Below are 19544 nucleotides of genomic sequence, written 5' to 3' on the forward strand. Positions count from 1 at the left end.
ATGTTTTGAGAAGGCTCTTTAATGCATATAGTTCGTCTTCTTTTTGTGGGGATAAGAATGATAGTGTGTTTGCTAATATGGCTAGGGATAGGGTTCCGATTCAAACAATGGGTATAGAGGAAAAGTATGGATTTTCTTCAAGATTCTCAAGTGTAGATGCAACCCAATTTGATAAGGCAAATGAACTTGATGTGTATTTGCTTGAAACTCTTGTTAAGAATGAACCAGCCTTTGACATACTTAATTGGTGGAAGCATAATAGTCATCGGTTTGAGATTCTTAGTGCATTAAATAAAGATATATTGTCAATCCCAGTATCGACGGTTGCATCTGAGTCCACTTTTAGTATTGGAGGACGTATAGTTGACTCATCACGTTTTTCATTGGCTCTTAGAACAGTCGAGGCCCTTATATGTACTATGGTTCAGTTCTAAATAGATAGATATTGATCTTTACAAACAATGCGAGGAAGACTGAACGGTTGAAAAAGGTATTGTATTGGTTTTACTTTTTTTTTTTTTAACAATTATTAAGATAAGAATTAAGAAATCATAAACAATATTGACTTATTATTATTATTTTTATATATTTGCTAATTTTGTAGGATTCAGAATGATCATGGATGAAGAAAAAGACATTGAAGACTTTGAAGACTTTTCGACTTTGACTTCTTAGATTGAATTTTAATTTGGACTTGTTATATATTTTTCCTTTTTAGTTTGGACTTGTTATGTATTTCCTTTTTTTCATTTGGACTTATGTTATGTGGTGTCATAGTGTGTATTTCTTATGTTATTTTGGACTTATGTTATGTAATATCTAATATGTAGTATGTAATATGTATTTCCTATCTTGTTTGATGGCTAGATGTTATGTCTTTCAAAATTTGACTTATGCAATATGTATGAGAAAAAGAAATTGAGAACATGACTTAATATGTATTTGTATAAGTCTATGAATTATTTTGTACTTATGTAATATGTAATATGTATGATACTTTTTCAATGTTTTTGTTTAAAGCACTAATTTTAAAATAACTTCCAATGGCACTTGGCAACCCTAGATTAGATGTACAGCCCTAGTTGTGATCCACATCTAACAAAATAAGGAAGATTGGGTCCAAATTTGAAGTTCCTAATCAAATGACCAACACCAAGTATGCTTGTCAATTTTCAACAAATTTTGAACAGAACGAAGTCATTATAATTTGGGTTGGAGGGGAGGAAGGAGGAGGAGGAGGGGAAAAAGAAAGGAAGGAAAAAAAGAAGAAGAGGGAGGGAAAAAAACCCGACCAAACCAACTGACCAACCCGACCGGTCGTCGGCCAGTTTTCAAAGCAAAATTCCTACAATTTGGTTCTAGAAACATACAAACAGATTGGTCAATTTTTGGTACCAATTTCCTCTAAAAATCGATATCGACCGATGTACAACCCTACAGCCCTTCATCACAACACAAAAATGAAATTCAGTGGGTTGACAATTTTTATGGTAAGTTGAATACTTATATGATATTTTTTTTATTTTTTATTGCTGATTTATTTTATTTAAACTAACTTGTAATATTTTTAAATTTTCAGGACTAAGCTGAATCCTCGGGATGCTAATAATTGTAGATTTAGAGGTTTGGTTCATAGTTTAGTCATTGACTATCTATGTAGTTCTATAGGATTAAGAACTTATGTGGTTATGTATTGTATTCTATTAATGTTGTACTTTATGTTTGTAGCTAACTATGGATTCAAGATATGTGGTTTCACATATATGGATATATTGTACTTTATGTTTTAGAAGTTTGATTCACGAATATTTTTGTGACTGTGGATTGTGGATATGCCAATTAATGTTTAAAGACTATTTTAGTTTATATTTATCTTGGAGGTTTTTATAATGATTGGGTTGTTGTAAGATTTCTTGATCTACCAAAAATAGGGGAAAGAAAACACACAACTCGATAACTCAACCCAACCTAGGGCTAGGTTGGGTTGGGTACCCTATTTGACTTACTTGGGTAGTCAATCCAATCAATCTGAATTTTTAGATTGGTCCAAAAAATCCCCTCAATCCGGTTGAATTCAACCAATGTACAACCCTAGCCATTAACATTAACAGTGGAAAAACAAAGTTGCTTTTCTATTTAATGAAATGTTCATTGTAACATAGCCCTTATTTTCAGGGAAACCCCTTTCTTCCAATTTCATTTCGGCCCCGCCTCTATACTATTATTCCATTGCCCCGTCACTCCTCCCTCTCTCTTCCGTCCATACCCACTCGCCGACGACAACTACTGGCGGCCGGCAAAACGCGATTCCAGCGGCTTGATGACCGTTTCCGATGAACGGCGGCAGAAAATTGCATGCCTCTGGGTTGTTTACATTCGTCTTCCCTGGTCCTCGCCAGTTTCGCTTTCTCAGTCACTCAACCAATTCTGCGACTTTCTCTCTGCCTCTTTTGCTTTCAACCTCTTTCCTTCGCTACCCTTCCATTGTTTGCATTCGATTTCTCTCTCTCTTGTTTTCAGAAATTTCGCTGACCTGGTATGTGAATTGAATTCTTCTTGATTAATTACTAATCTTTCTGTTCTGTTTTCTTCATGGATCAGAAAGCTGTATAATTTTCTTGTGTACTGAACAGCTCGTTGTACCCTTAACTTCAGATGTTCATCCACTTTAGAAAAGTAGTGACTCCATTGAAACCCAAGCTCTCAAATTCCCTCACCAAGCTTTACTCCCATCTGCCATTGAAATTGAAGCATTCGCCTCTGCTCAACCTTCCGTCTCAACATTCTCCAGAAACCCTCACAAGGTCCCAACTCAAGGCTCTAGTTCTCAGCCGTTTCTCCCAGGGCAAGTTCTTCGACCTTTTTCAAAATGTTGTTGCCTCTCCTTCTGTTCTTCTCACTGCCTCCCAAAACCTCATCACTTCGCCACTCAGTAATGCCCCCGATTCCTTACCCCTTTTCGATTTGGTCTCCAATTGCTTTTCGGTCGAGGTCATGGCTCGGGAGCTCTCCGAAAATCGTTTCGATGTTGGAGCTTGCTGTGTTCGGATGGTATCATTGGAAGGGAAAGGTGAGTCTCTTGTCTTACCGAATTTGAAATTGAAGGTCTTAATCGAGGCGATTAGGATGGTGTTTGAAATTGTTTATGATGAACGATTTGTAACGTTCTCTTATGGTGGGCGTGTCGGTATGGGGCGACACACTGCGATTAGATACCTGAAAAACTCGGTGCAAAACCCTAGCTGGTGGTTTACAGTTGCATTTCGTCACAAAAAGTTTGAATCTGTACATGTAGATACGTTGTGCTTATTGATGGAAGAGAAAATTAAGGATGATATTTTGATTAATATGTTAAGGAAACTGTTTGAATTGGAAGCAATTCAAATTGAATTAGGTGCTTGTTATTTAGGAAGGGGTTTACCTCAGGAAAGTAGTTTGTGTTCTATCTTGTTTAATATATACTTCAATGGCTTTGATAAAGAAATTCAACAAATACGTCTCCAAAAAAATGAAGAAAATCCTAAGTTCAGTCTGGACGAGATTGTTTCTTTTCATAATCCGGTGAAAATATATGCTGTTAGATATCTTGATGAGATATTAGTTATAACGTCAGGATCGAAGATGCTAACAATGGAGTTGAAAAGTCAAGTGCTAAAGTATTTAGAAGGGAATTTAGAATTAGAAGTGGATCGAATGAATACTGCAATTCATAGTGCTGTCTCAGAGAAAATTAGTTTCTTAGGAATGGAACTACAGGCAGTAGCACCTTCAGTTCTGCATCCACCGATGTCAGAGAAGGCAATTAGGGCAAGGAAGAAGTACCTTAGACAGAAGGAAGTTAGAGCAATAGAATTGAGAAATGCCCGTGAGAGAAACAGGAAAAAATTGGGATTAAAGATATTGAGTCACGTGTTCAAGAAATTGAAGCAAACTAGTGGGTTTAAATCTGAATTCCGAATCGAGAAGGAAGTTAGAGATATCTTCAGAAAGTGGGCCAATGAAGTGGTGCAAGATTTCTTTCAGTCCTTTGAAGATCATGCGGAGTGGCACCGTGAGCTGTCAGCAGGTGATTTCCTCTCTTTAAAACACATAAGAAATCAATTGCCAGAAGATCTAGTGAATGCTTATGATAGGTTTCAAGATCAGATAGACAAGCACTTGAATCCTGTAAAGGTTAAAAAGGAAAAGGCTCGGGAGGATGAAGAGAAAAGAGTGGAGGAAGAAGAACTATATGCTAAAAGAACAGTTGAGGACTTAACAAGGCTATGCATCAAAGTCGATGCTCCTATAGAGCTTGTTAGGAAGGCAGTCAAGATGGTTGGGTTTACAAATAAAATGGGTCGTCCTCGGCCAATCAGCTCGCTCATTGCTCTTGAAGACACTGATATTATCAAGTGGTATTCCGGTGTAGGAAGACGGTGGTTAGACTTCTTTAGCTGTTGTCATAACTATAAGATGGTCAAAACTGTTGTAACTTACCACTTAAGGTTTTCTTGTATTTTGACATTGGCAGAAAAGCATGAATCAACCAAACGGGAAGCCATGAAACATTACAGTAAGGATTTGAAAGTCTATGATCTGAATGGCAATGAAGAAATGCACTTCCCAACAGAAAGAGAAGTTAAGATGTTGGGAGAAAGAAATCTTGTAGACCCATACCCTGTGGATGGGGCTTTATCTTTGCTTCTGATTAGGTTAGCCACTGATGAAGCTTCATATCCTTGTATTGCTCATTTTTGCAATAGAACAGACTCTGTTTTATATCGTGTCCGATTACTGCAAAGGACTCTGAATGTCAATCCATTGAATGGAGTGGAATGGGTTAAAGGGTTGGGAGTGATTCATGAAAGTTTAAATCAGAGATGCCTCCCTCTCTGTGCTGATCACATTAGTGATTTATACATGGGGAAAATCAACCTTCAAGACTTGGACTGCACCTTATCATTGGATATGGACTGAATGTAATTCATTTTACTTCTGAAATTCCTTTCATCCTCCATGTTGAGAAGATGGTACTAATACATCTTAGCCACCCCTCCTTTGTGTGGCTATCCGGGTTGTATACAAATTATTCAATTCTATGAATGTTGGTGAGCCGATGCCCAAATCAAGGAAGCAAAAGGGGGTGTGAACAGACTCTCTTAAAGAGAAAGCAGGTGATAGAGAGGTTTTAAGAGAAAAAGTTCCTACATGAGCCTGCATTATTCTCCCTTATTTTGTAGGAAGTTAGCCCATTAAAAGAATGAACATGACAAGATAACATGGTTCACTCTTCTGGAAACCACTTGACAGAGACAGGGTGTACAAGCTCATCTCATGGAAAATTTGTTAGTTTCAGGCAGCATAGCTCCGGGAAGATCTTTCTTATATTGTATTCCCTATAATCTTTCTCTGCGGCCTTTTCTTCATTCTGCTGTAGATTCAAATTTATTAGTGTGTGCAGTATAAATCAGTGTATTAGGAGATGCAGAGGTTAATACATTTGGCACAAGTGATTGCTTTGCAGTTGAGCTATATCCTTTGGTCCTTGAGGTTTAGAGTCAGTGTCTTTATGGTTCTTGAAGTTTCAGAAGATGTTTTTGTCTTTGAAGTTCAGAAAAATGTTCAAAATGGTCCTAGAGTTGATTGTTAGAGAAGATGGTGTGGCAGTACAGGATCGATTGATGTGGCATTTTTATAAGTTGGCATTCCACTTCTTCTCCCTCTCCTCTCACTTCCCTCGTCTCTCTTCATTCACCTTGTAATCTTCGGGCAACAAGACACACTGCCTTCATAATGTTGCTGTCGCGTGGTTGAAATTTAAGAGGTCCATTTAATTTTAAATAATCATTTAGAATGATCTATTTTTTTTCGCTCGTTGGTTGATTACTTTCATGTATTTCTTCTGGTCACGTATACCTCTTTCCCAATTTGATAGTTCATTCCATTTGGATCCTAGAATATTTTACTGATTGGATGCTTATACTCAGTTCATTCATTTTGGTATTTCTTTTATGAAGGTGCCTAATATGCGGAAGGATTGACTACAAGGGATAGCCTTTGTAAGGATTGACTACAAGGGATACTCTTTGGAAGGATTGATTACAAGGGATAGCCTTAGGTTGGTCATTAACTTTGAATTTTATACTGCAATTTTCTTTATTGCTGAGGGTGACATAAAGATTAGTTAATTTTTTGTTTTGTTTCTTGTAAATGTTTTCTCAATGTTATGGACATTCCATGGGCAGCAATATTAAAATGTACTTTTTTATTTAGTTCTCCGCCTGCCATTTCCCTATTTATTTTCTTCTCAATACTGCTCACATTGGTCCAGTGTGCTAGGAGTTTGAGTTAATAGTTTAAATGATTCAAAGGACCAAGACTTGAGAGCAAGCCTATATTGCCGAATTTCATTGATTGTTATTCCTTGTGAGTTTGCTAGTTAATGAATATTATGATCGTCTTAGCATTTGTTTGCAACTAAAAACATCTAAAAGTTTCTGGTACAATGTGCTTATGTTTAAAGAACTGTTCCTCATGTAATATGGATTTACCTTTGCTTCAACCACCAGGAACTCAAACGAAAAGGAGGAAGTTAAAAGATAAACCAATTCTAGAGTTGATTTTTCTTTCTGCCAGTATACTCGACAATCAAGAGCTTTTTACTCAACTCTTCTCTGGGAGGTTCAGTTTACAAGATCGGTGTGGAATTGTTTCTTTCATGAGTTTGATTGTGTTTGCTCGCCAGAGGGATATTCGTTTGATGATCGGGGAGTTCCTTCCCCATCCGCCTTTCAAAGAGGCTGTTTTTTGTGGTTCATGAGAGGTGTGTGTGTGTGGTTTTTTTTTTTTTGGAAAAGAAAACACCACTTTTTATTGATCAAATGAAAAGAGACTAATACTCGAATTACATGAAACTACTAAAAGAAAGAATAGAGATCAACAAATGCACCTGACTATCTCAACTAGGTTGATACACCCATAGAATCTTCATCATACCCCAAAACGAACATTTCGAATAAAATAGAAAACCATGTGTTTAAAAATACCATTACATGGAAGGAATGAAAGCATTCCAATTAAGATTATCTTGAATAGAATAATCCAAAAAATTCTTGAAAAGTGAACACCAAGAAGAAGTTTTAACTCTTGCAATCTCATAACGGTTAAACCATTGAAAAACTCGTGGGAGGTGTGCTTTTGTGGGATCTTTGGGGGAGAAGAACAATGGTGTTTCGAGGTGTCAATAGGGACCTTTGTGAGGTTTGTCCTTAGTGAGGTTCCATGCTTCTCTTTGGGCTTTGGTTTCGAAGACTTTTGGTAATTATTCACTTGGACAATATCTTACTTAGTTGGAAATCCTTTCTCTAGTGGGGTTTTTTTGTGGGCTTGGTTTTTTTTTGTATGCCCTTGTGTTCTTTCATTTTTTTTCAATGAAAGTAGTTGCCACCAACACGAATGATGATGGCCCTTCAAAGAGAACTCTCCAACACTAAAGCTAGCCGTTTGTGACTTCTATGTCCAACAATTTGGTATGCTTTCGATGACTTGCGTTCAACCTTTTCTGAGTGCCTGTATTCTGCATTGCCTTGGTTTTCAAATGTTCATATGTAGTATTGGTCTCATGAAAGCAGCTATAATTTAAATTTGGTGTAGTTTGGTAAATGAGTATCCCTAGAGAATACTGTGACGGTTTTGACCGCCCCCATCTTCTCGAGGGGCTGAGAAAAGTAATTGTCCATAGTGGCATTGCCTTGGAAGATTCACTGTGGGATAGATATCATTCTTGTTGGTTAAGATTTTATTAGCAAAAATTTTTATCTCCAGATTGGTAGGAATTCATTGTAATAATCTTATCAGTCTCAGCTTGAATGATTTAATCTGCCTCTTTTGTTCGTTTTGGCTGTTGATGCATGCATCACTTTTAAAAGTATCTCATAAGTATTTAAAGTTTCAATTTGCATCATTTGCTGTAGGTGTTTACTAGATTTGTGAATTAAAATAAAATTATATTAATCAATGATCCATTTGATGCAGCATTGAAAATGCAAGGGATTAACCAACATAAATTCTTTACATTTTATATTGGTTTCCTCACAGATGCAAAAAAAAATTATATCTTAGGCTCCGTTTATAATTAAGTTTATAAACACTAATTTTACATAGCTTTTGTTGTTAGAATTAAACTAATGGCTAAAGTATTTCTTTAACGAATATGAAAATCATAATTGGAGTATTGTGAGGAACAAGCACAAATTTTAAAAATTAAAAAATAATAACAAAATTGTTATCAAATGAAGTCTAAATGACTATTAGACTTTGCTTGAGAATCGAGCTTGTAATTTAAATTGTTTTAGTTTTTTGCGAGTTGTCGCTTGAGATAACAATGTGTGCAAGTTAGTTTGGACACTTGTGTATATATGTTAAAAAAATATTTTTATTTCTTTTATTTGGTGGAAGGGGTCAACAGTTTTAAAAGAAAAACAAATTTTAAGAATTTCGAAATTTGCAATGATCTTGGTTGAATTGAACATGGGAACTTGAGTAGCTCATTGTATCTTTAGATCCAAGCTCTATAACCTTTTCCTGAGGTGAAAATGAGATTTGATCCCGCTATTGAGAAACTAAGTTTTTTAACCTTCTTCCTCCATCTTTACAAAAATAACCAAAGATGTACGAGTGATGGGTTTCGCTCCTCGATCTCGCTCCAAAAAAATTTACTCTACATTATCATCCAATAATACAATAGGGAGTTGAACAAAGTGTCATAACCAATAAACTTCTTAAACTATAAAGAATCGAAATCACACGTATCTCTAAATTATTGAGCATCACAAAATTTAGAATCTTTGACTTCAAAGAGAGGATTGAACATGTAATATAAGCAAAGAGAGAAAATAGTGAATAAAACGGAAGGATGAAGATCAAATGCTCGGTATGCTATTTGGTGATTTCTTGTGTTTAATTTAACTAAGGCTCTAAATCGTAAATAGAAATCAACGAAATTGAGCAAAGTTTATGGGGCCTCACGATTTTGAAATCACAAACGAAGAGATAAATTAGGAGTAAAATACATACGGTTCTTTAATATGTTTGTTCGATGGTTGATGAGAATGTTAAGTGAGGAGAGTGTGAATCTAGAAGCGGGAACGAGATCGAGGAGTAGGAGCCTCCGATTTCAGCTCTGGTAGGAGACGATGTTGTTGGGGTGGTTGTTTTTACTGCAGTTGGTTTCAGGTTGGTGCAGAAGAGTGGAAGCATAATCATTTAATCGAGAACAATTTTTAATAAGGGAAAGGGGAGCAAAAGATGTATCTTTTCTTGAGAGACGTATTTGGTGGAATTGAATTGAATGAGAACAAGAACAACTAGGCAGACGTGGTTGACATGGCTTCTCCGCAAGAAGAGTATTAAATTTGGACAGGATTCCCGTAAAGAATAAATAGACCTTGTCCTTAGGACAAGTGCACATTGATAACAAATAATAATAGGAAGTATTTGTTGGAATCAAGTGTCAAATTCTTGTTGTGCAATGAAAAATCTACTGTCTTGAAAGTAAAATTTGGCGCGACCTTGGTGTTAAATCATGTATGTCGGTTGCTCTCCAAGGTTAACACAACTTCCAAACTCAAGCATGCACTTGTCGGAGAAAGGAATGAAATTGTTGGAACCTATATGCTCAGACCACAAAGAGAAAACAGAGAAGAGAGGGGATCAATTTTTGCATATATCTTTTTCCAATAACTAAAAACCTTTTAAAGGAAAGATAAGATCGGTTTTTAAAACAAAAAAAAAAAAAGAAAACCATTTTGAAATTAATTTAAAAACTAGTTTGGAATCAATCGAGATTAATTCTTAGAATTCATCACACGGTAATAAAACTATTTTTTCTTTTTTTTTTTTTTTTTTTTTTTTTTTTTTTTTTTTTTTTTTTTTTTTTTTTTTTTGCCTATGTTAGTCATTCCCAACAATCCCCCACGAATAGCTGGTATAATAAACAGAACAAAAGACATTTTATAAAACTTGTTTTCTGAGCAAAGTTAGGAAACAAAACCTAAACATCAATATCTTGACGATTTGAATTGATGCATAGTGAAATGGGACAACAACTTTATTAGAGAGGGTGAGTTACCTCTTGAACTTTTAGTAACTATTGTTGAGACCCTTACAATACGTTTTACTCCTTAAATCTCCATTGATTCCACGATAAAAGTGTGTTATTTAAGGCCATGCACATAGAACCTCGGGTCAACGTGAAAGCTCGAGAAAAAAAATCCTTAAACTTTTTCATAGAAGACGGTCTTCACATTCACGTTTATTGCTTCATCAAGTCTATCACAATAGACCACTAAAAAAACTGAGATATGAAACTTCATATCTACTCCATACTAAAACCAACTTCATCAAGTCTATCAAAGATAAACCACTGAAAAACTAAGCTATGAAGATTTAGATCTATCCATCAAGTCCATATCAAGACCACTCAAAGAAAGGGCTATGAAATTTTGTCTATCAAGTTCGTAAAGACCACCCAAATAGAAGGCAATTGACCATCAAGTCTATCGCAATAGACCACCTACATAAAGGGCTATGGAATTTTGTCCATCAAGTTCGTACTAGGATCACCCAAATAAAGGGCTATAGACCATCAAATTTATTGCAATAGACCACTCAAATAAAGGCTATGGACCACTATAAGGGTTTGAGTCCTATACTTGTTGAAAATTCTAGAAACACTCTCCTTATTAGGCCTTTGGTCAGAGGATTCATTAAGTTCCTCTCAGACCACAAAAACTCTAAAGAGATAATCTCTCCTTTCAACAGCTGTTTCACAACTCCATGTATAAGGCGTATATGCCTCCTTTTTCCATTATATATACTATTAGCAATTTCTATGGAAACCTGTGAATCACAGTACAAAGAGACTGGTACTGATACTCTTCACAATGGTACATTTCACAATAGTCTTCTAAGCCACTCAATCTCTTGACCTACTTATTATACATCAATAAACCCAGACTTCATAGTGGACTTTGTTATATAAGCCTGCTTTGCTAGTTTCCATGAAATAGCTCCTCTACCCAATAAGAACACATATTCACTAGTAAAGCTTACTTCTTTGCTATGTTGCCAGTTTGCATATACTACAATTCTAATATGGCAGAAAATTATTAAAATACAAACAACAATCTATTATACCTATCTTAATAAACGACGAACAACATTTAATCTTCTCACAAAATATGTAATAACAGGTAGGGGTGAGCAAATCAAACAAAAAAAAAAAACGATCCAACCAACTGAAATCGGCCAAACCGATGTCGGACGAGCGGTTTTATAATATTTTCGGTTAGTGTGAGTTTTTTAATGTGAAAAATCGAATTTTGGTCGGTCAGATGGTTTGAAATCTGTTTTCTTGACCTACCCAATAAATATATACATTTTCTGCATAAAAATACTTTGAATGTCATGTAAAAGTTAGCCTGAAAAGTCTTCTTCATCACGTTATTAGTCTTGATGAGTGTGAATCAACAAAAATAATAATCATAATAATAATAATAATCTCTTTTCAGTTTTCATTACACTTTGAAATTCATGAACTTACTATTTATTAAAAAAAACCAAATAATCATTTTCCATCTCTCTTATCTTTTCAAAATTAAAACCTTTTCTCTTTTATTCTCTCTACATCATTTTCCATCCTTTCTTCGCTCTCTCATTTTTGTGTACTTCATCTTCTTACGCCTTTCTTTTCTCATTCATTTTCTCCACCTCTTTCCAGTTTTCTGTTATTCTTCTCTCTTTCCCATACCTTCTTTTATTCTCTTTTATCCATTTTTCTCTCTTCTTTTCCCTTCCTCTTCTACTTACTCCTCTCTTTCCACATTCATTTTTCTTTCTTATATCTTCTCATTTTCCTTTTTTTCTTTTTTCCAGTTTGACGGTGTCACAAAAATTGATCAAAATCGACCATTCGTTCGAGTGGTTGGCGGGTTGACGTCCCCACCTGCTCCAAAACCACCAAAAACCAACCGATAGAAACTGACATATCGGTGGTCGGCGACGGTTTTCTTCCATAATCGACACTGCCCAACCAATGACCACCCCTAAAAGTGAGAAAGTTCACCACGATTACAGAAAAAAGTTAAGGAGCAAATGTTGACTCTGATAATAGGCAAAAACTTTAAGCCAAGTCATCTAACTTAAGTAAGAAATAGTAAAATAAGATGATGTCATTTGATGGGTTAGTTTAACATCCTCTTTCAAACGAGAGGGTGACGCTATCATATAGAGTTTGTGATGCAGGCTGCTGAGTTTGTGCTCATCTGCAAGTTGCACTTCTGAAGGAACATAATGAATATCGAGTTCTTTGGCTAGAACTTTATCCCTGATAAATGTACATTAAGTTCTACGTGTTTACTCTTTGAGTGAAAAATTGGATTGGTAGCCAATAATAATGCATATTCATGTTATCACACTAAGCAATGGGGGTTGACTAACTATATTGCCCAATTTTAAGAAAGAAGTGATTGAATCCAACTATCTTCGGCTGTAGAATGAGTAAGAGAATGATACTCTCATTCGGTACTAGACCTTGCAACCATGTGTCGTTTCTTGGATGACCAAGAAACTAAAGAGTTGCAATGAAAACATAATAAAGCTGCAACGGATTTCTTGTCATCTACACAACAAGTCCAATCAGCATTAGAAAAAACAACAATTTGAAGAGAATTGATTGGGAAATATTCGGCCCATGAGACAAAAGTGTCTTTTAAATACTGAATCACCCAATTGACAGCTTGCCGATGGGTTATTTAGATTTGTGGGGAGTTTTAAAACTTAATTAGGGAAAAGTGAGAGTTTTAAATTTATTTAGGGAAAAAGGGTCTTTTTTTGTCCATGTTCGAATATGTCTCTTCAAGAGATGCATTTGACAATATTTTATTATTTTTTTCCCGTGCTGAATGTGTCTCTTCAAGAGACGTATTCATTAAAAAAAATAAAAAGAGACGCGCTTAAAAAAAACTAATAAAATATTTTTGTTTTTATTTTTTTCATTCTTTTAGCAACCCGAAATCCAACTCTTTCATTACTTATGTTTTTTTACAGTTAATAATATTTCATTTGTTTAATTCTAGATCATTGTTACCTAAAATCAACTATCTCACTAATCTCGTTTTTTTATTTTGATAGTAATATTACTAGTTTTTTAACAGTATAAACAATAATGTTATTTTGAGATTAAGAAATTTCTATGGTTGATTTGATATACTCAATATTAATTTTTAATTTCAAATTATTGTTTTTGTTTGAAGTTGTTAGAAACTTATGCAAAAATATAGATATTAACTTTCGACTATTGTAAATAATATTCAAGGTTCTTTAGGATGTGTTGTATACTACAAATGCATTTCCGTAATTAAATTTCATTAATAAATTTAATCATATGTACAATGTTCTTTATTCATGACCGGAAGAAAATCCTCTATTACGCCTAGATCGATCATGTTGAGTGAGATAGTGTCCACGATCACCACACCCTCTTATACTTGATGGTTGACTTTCCTCTGCAAAGTGTATACCCCCACTACGTTGTCAATATGTCACATACTGGTCATGGACATTTGGATGAACATTTGAAGTTTGTCCTACTTCCATGCTTAGTGTACTAAGGGTTGTTGGAAAAAATTCAAATGTTGAGGGAGATGACATCATGGAAGTATGTGTAAAATGATCTAGTGGCATTATTGGATATTCATTTTGAACATTAGGTCGAATAGGAACATCCTCATGTCTTGTTGGATCATCTTGTTCTTCCATTGGAACATCACCATCGAAATATCGCACTCGATATATCAAGGTGAGTCTATGCAAGGCTCTTTGAGTAGATAATGGCAAATTTGGAAGCTCGGCCTGAAAAAAAAATTGAATAACAAGTTAATGACTTTAAAATTTATTTTAGTGTGCAATAAAGAAATAAAATCAAACAATCCTAGTAAACAATAAACTCTTACCAACAAGTGATAAGATGCTCCTGCTTTAGTTATGTACCGCCTGCTCATAATGGAATACCATTCAATATATCCAGGCTCGATTCCTACACTATTGTTAATAGAAGGCCCATTAACGACTAAACTCTGTCGATTTTCCTAGATTGAAATTTGAGGAGCCAAATATGCAACCCAATCTCGCTCATGCCTGCCTTTTAAATCGTGTGAATGAAGTCGGGCGTCTGTGTTGCAAGGTTGAGAAATTTGTTGCAACATCTCAAATTGACGCATCACACGATGTGGGTGATGCCACTCCACAACAAAGAAACATATGAGTGGACATCTGGATGTCCATATCTCATTACCATCGAGACAGTATGGTGGAAATAGTTGGATAAGATGATTATATTGCTCCCAAATAATTTGCATGCATATGTGTCAGAAAATGAATTAACCAGAAGATTGAAACATTATGAATATATGATATATGAATGAATAAAATATTACCTGGTTAGGCATATGTGTATCGAGTATGTGCTTATACTATACTAGAACATGCGTCGATGCTCTAATTACAGAATAGTTGTCATTCTATCTACATCAGAAGTTGAATTTTACCTATTGGTATTTCATAATGAACACAATAATAATGAGATTACCTTACTGTAAGTGGTATGTCACCTAAATTGTTCTCGTATCTATGGATTCGTCGAGGCGCTAGAAGAGGAAATTGATCCCATGCCCAAATTTATAGCAATAAAAGTGGGCCTGCAATGTCTTTTTTATCTATAACTGCACCCTTGCATAGTTGCCTATACAACCATGCAAGACATCTAACGGCCTAACTGTAAGTCCAGGCAACATCAAAATCCACCAAGAGAGGAAGATACATCAGGTGCACTCTGCTGTTGGATTTGTCGGGAAATATCAATCCTCCAATCAACATGAAAATATATGTTCGAGCATATCGTTGCAGGTCCTCTTCATCTGCATGGTCTGGTATATGGGCGAAGTTGTTAAATTGATCACCTAACCATGGCAGGCTTAGACGACCTCCCTAAAGAACAGCGTCATTCGTGGTTACGCCTAAAAGAAGAGCACAAAGTTGTTCCCAGTCATAATTTAGAGACCCGATCAATGGTCTTCCATTAATCGGGAATCCAAATTGGATGGCTACATCTTGAAGTGTAATTGTACACTCTCCATGCAACATGTGTAAAGTGTGTGTCTCCTGCCGACATCGTTCCATTAATGTCGTTATCAGATACCAGTCTAGTTGTATAAATTTTATACAAGAGACTCCGTGAATCCTGCAGCTCGTAGATAGTTCAATATACGGGGGTCTGGGTTCTCATGCCTTCGAATAACAGCCTCTCTTCATCGACAATGCATTGCATCAATATGTTCGTCTTCCCAAACAAACTCGGATCTATAGTTGTGCTGTAAGTACAAAACTGAGTCGTCGTATGGCCCGGTGGTAACATCCCCATCCATCTGATCCCATAAGAAAAATATTAAATTTAACTTAAATATTTAGTAAAAATCAATGTGATTACAATCAATAAATACAATGACAATTAATAAAGAATACACCCTTCATTGTATAAATATAATGACAACTAATAAAAAATAAATAAGTAAAAGTTACAATCAATTAAATACAATGACAATTAAAAATAAATAACTAAGTCACATCACGAGTTCGATTGGGACAATTCTGTCTATTATGCCTTTCTTGTCTGCAAATTGTGCACCATGTCTTGTAACGTTCCCTCCAATCCATCTCGTTTTGCATGCGAGAAGTACACAGTCTGCCAACCTTCCTAACTCGTGATTCATCTGGATAAATAGTGGGGAAGTTAGGATCAGACCAACATTTTTTATCGAGGATTGGCTCAAACTGGGGTGAATAACATGCCAAATAAGTGAGAATTTTGTAATTGTCTTCAATATAGTAAAAGTAGTCTATCCCAATGGTCTTACACGCAGCCATAGCATAAGAACAGGGGATTCCAAAACTCTGTCACTTATTGCATGTGCATGTTCTTTCACTTAATTTTATTCGGTGTTTTTCCACCCTTTAGTGTTATTGGGTTGATTGAGGTAGTGACGTCACACAACCCTGTTTGATGGTCAATTATGTTGACGGAATGTTTAGTTGCACGTTGTTCCCAACGAATTATTTTCTTTACCACATACCTATGAAAAATACAACAATTACTTAGAATACCTCTACAGTCAATATAAAAACGTGGGTAACTAAGATGTGAATAATTTACCTTGTGAAACACTCTCCCGATTCAAGCGTAGTCTCTATTTCTATATGACGAGCAGCGAAATAAGCAATAGTTCGATAGAATGTTGCTTGGACTAGTGCAGTGATGGGTAGCTTTTTGGCTCCTTTCAGAACAACATTTGTACTTTCAGCCACATTCGTGGTTAGCCATCCATAATGATGACCACCATCATGTGATCTACGGAAGCAAAATATCGTAAGCAATTAGGGTTTGCTGTTTGAAGTTCGGCCATACAGTCATTAAACTTCCGAACTTGCAATTTTGATACTGCATTATACACCAAACTCTTCAATAGACTATTTTTATACTTGTCGTTAAAATTATTCGCCACATGTCGCAAGCAGAATCTGTGGTGTACTCCAACCCAACCGTTGTTAGGATTTCTGACGATAGATATAATGCCTTTGTGTCTATCTGAAGACACATTCCCTCTCTTCTATGCACCACGTGATCCCATAAATTTCTCAAAAACTAGTCCCATGAGTCAACACTTTCCTCCAGTACAATGGCGTATGCAACTGGATAGACGTGATCATTTGCATCAACTAAGGCAGCTATTAACAATGTTCCTTCATACTTCCCATATAAATAGGTTTCATCATTTTGAAGTAGTGGCCTGCAATGCTTGAAACCCTCAATAACAGGTTCAAACGACCAAAACACACTACTGAACATTACAATCCTTTCATCACAATCTACCTCATTTAGCCTCCAATGGACGACTGTACCGGGGTTTGTGATTTGTAAGATATTCGTCCATTTAGGCAACAAATTGTACGATTTGATCCAATCTCCAAATATCTTTGCAATTGTCTTTTTTCTTCTGTCTCACACTTTTTAGTAACTAACGGAATAACCATACTTTTTCAAGATAATATCTTGTAATGTTTTGATGTCGACTGACGGATGTTTTTCACTATGCTGCTTACTCAGATGCAATTAGATCTGAGTCCAATTGATTGTGATCCTAACTCAATCTTGCATACACACAAGAACCCGGACCATTGTACTGGGTAATTTCAAATTTACCGTGTTTTTTACGGCAAACAGCACGAAGTCTCCACGTGCACCCATTATCATATCTTTTACACCTGATATCCCATGTTGTTTTCTTCGACTCAATGACTTTAAAATTTTTATGTCGAATGATTGAATAGTTTTTCTCTGCATTTTTTAAATCCAATTTGGAATTGAATATCATCCCCTTAAGCAGTGAATCAGACCCCATATTACTATCTTCCCCCGTTGTCGAATCGGGTTCAATGGTCATCTCATTCAGGCCCCTCTCAATAAATGTTTTGAGGACTTCATGTACGCCATAAAATTGACCAGGTAGTTGATCTAGATCGATATCATCATCGTCTATTTCAATTTCTTCGTCGTTTGTGGCAATAGTTGGATCACAATGCTCATCCTCTACATCATAACTTTCCAACTCAACAATAGTTTCAACTTCTTCTCTCGTTGAGGCTGGACTTGGGACACTGGGTTGGGATATATACAGTTCAACTCTATTTGAAAGGTATAGAGCGTTGCTCATCATGAACCATACATCAGTCTCACTTTGTAATAAGATGGGGATATAAAAAGTAGATCCCGCTACATAACTACCATATCTAAATATTACCTCTACCTCATCATCTCTATTTATGGATAATGCATCACATAATCCATCGATTAATGTGTTGAAGTCAACTTGACGATGCATGTTTATATGAAGAGATGGTTGTCTATCATATTCTATTCCGTTTGGCCCATTAACAATGTTTCTATGCATATAACATAAAAATTTCACAACATCCATCGTAGTTTGACAAATGCAATTTGATATTTATCATAATATTTGTAAGTATATATTAGGCCAACTATATTAATGTGTTATTACTATTTTTTAAAAATATGTAAAAATAAAGGAATCTTTTTTTAAAAAAATAATATCTAACTTAAAACAAAATAATAATAAAAAGTAGTACAAAATCATGATAAATATTGTTACTAAAGACATGCATCATAATTTGATCATAAATCAATGATAAATATTCTTTTATATTGACATGAATCTTTGTTCTTTAATCATCATAAAAATTTACAATATTAAGGTGAATAATCCAAAATAAATTGACTAGATAAACAGTAAACATAACAACAACAACACAATATTACTAACAATAACATTAGTATTAACATTCAAACATTCAATATTCAATAATCAATAATCAATACATCATTCCAAATAATAGTAAATAACTACATACATACCCTTTGAATGACTTGATTGTAGAGTTTTGTCAGAAATAATAGCCACTGTAGAGCACCAAAAAAAAAAAATCAATACAAAATTATGGATATTTTTCATTTTTATTTCATTTCAAAAATTGAACGTCCAATTAACCGACTATAAAATAAATTCTCCAATTAATCCATTATAAAATTAAGTCTCCAATTAATGCATTATAAAATAAATTCTCCAATTAATCCATTATAAAATAAAACGTTTTAGTTTAAATCCAATACCATTATTAAATTTAAATTCTTTCTTTAATTCGTTTTAGTTTTTTTTCTTTTCTCAACAAAATAAAATAATATCACTATTTTATTCCATTAGGAACATATTCTTAATTTTACATTAAAACTACTAATAAATTTTAAAACTTTGGCAAAATGAAAAAAGATTTAAATATAAATTTTACAGTTAAAAAGATTTTTTTTTCCATTAAGAACATATTTAAATACTTATTTTTAGATTTCGTTAAAATTTTCTTTGAACGTGAATTAAAGATAATTTTTTATTTTTAAAAATTTGTAGATTATTTGTTTTTACGATGTAATATTTTTTTATTAATGACTTTTTTATATGTTTAAACATAAATAATTTGAGACTATGATGAAATATTTTAAAAATCATAATTGAACATTCTAAACTATATTTTTAAATAATTATCATAATTTGATATGCATAAGAAATAGGTTGGGTTTATTTAGTACAAAGTGTGAGTTGTTTAGAAATATGCATAAGAAATAGGTTAGAAAATTTATACTTCTTTTAGAACAAAGTGTGAGTTGTTTACAAATTTTTCCCAAGAATAATAGATTGGGTTTATTTTGATTTGCTTCTTGCAAAATATGAGAAGTGATCTACATTTGTATGCATGTTTTAAATAATTTAGGGTGGACATACACATATTAGGAAGATTTTCTACGTCATTTTAGATGTTGTATTTTATCTTCAAAGTTTCTTTCCACATAAATTAATTTTGACATTTTCGTTGTTGATTTG

The 19544-nt window shown here is 34.5% G+C and overlaps 1 protein-coding gene across 1 annotated transcript; it reads left to right on the top strand.

Moving 5' to 3' along the window:
- The first annotated feature begins 2151 nt into the window (after positions 1 to 2151).
- Positions 2152 to 7859, top strand: LOC120090488 (nuclear intron maturase 3, mitochondrial). Its single transcript, XM_039048194.1, has 4 exons — positions 2152 to 2536; positions 2656 to 5806; positions 6000 to 6100; positions 6552 to 7859. The coding sequence occupies exons 1-2, from the start codon at positions 2321 to 2323 to the stop codon at positions 4957 to 4959; spliced, it is 2520 nt and encodes an 839-aa protein (XP_038904122.1). The 5' UTR covers positions 2152 to 2320; the 3' UTR covers positions 4960 to 5806; positions 6000 to 6100; positions 6552 to 7859.
- The last annotated feature ends 11685 nt before the right edge of the window (positions 7860 to 19544 follow it).

This window comes from Benincasa hispida, chromosome 11 (assembly GCF_009727055.1).
Source record: "Benincasa hispida cultivar B227 chromosome 11, ASM972705v1, whole genome shotgun sequence".
Classification (NCBI taxonomy): Eukaryota; Viridiplantae; Streptophyta; class Magnoliopsida; order Cucurbitales; family Cucurbitaceae; genus Benincasa; species Benincasa hispida.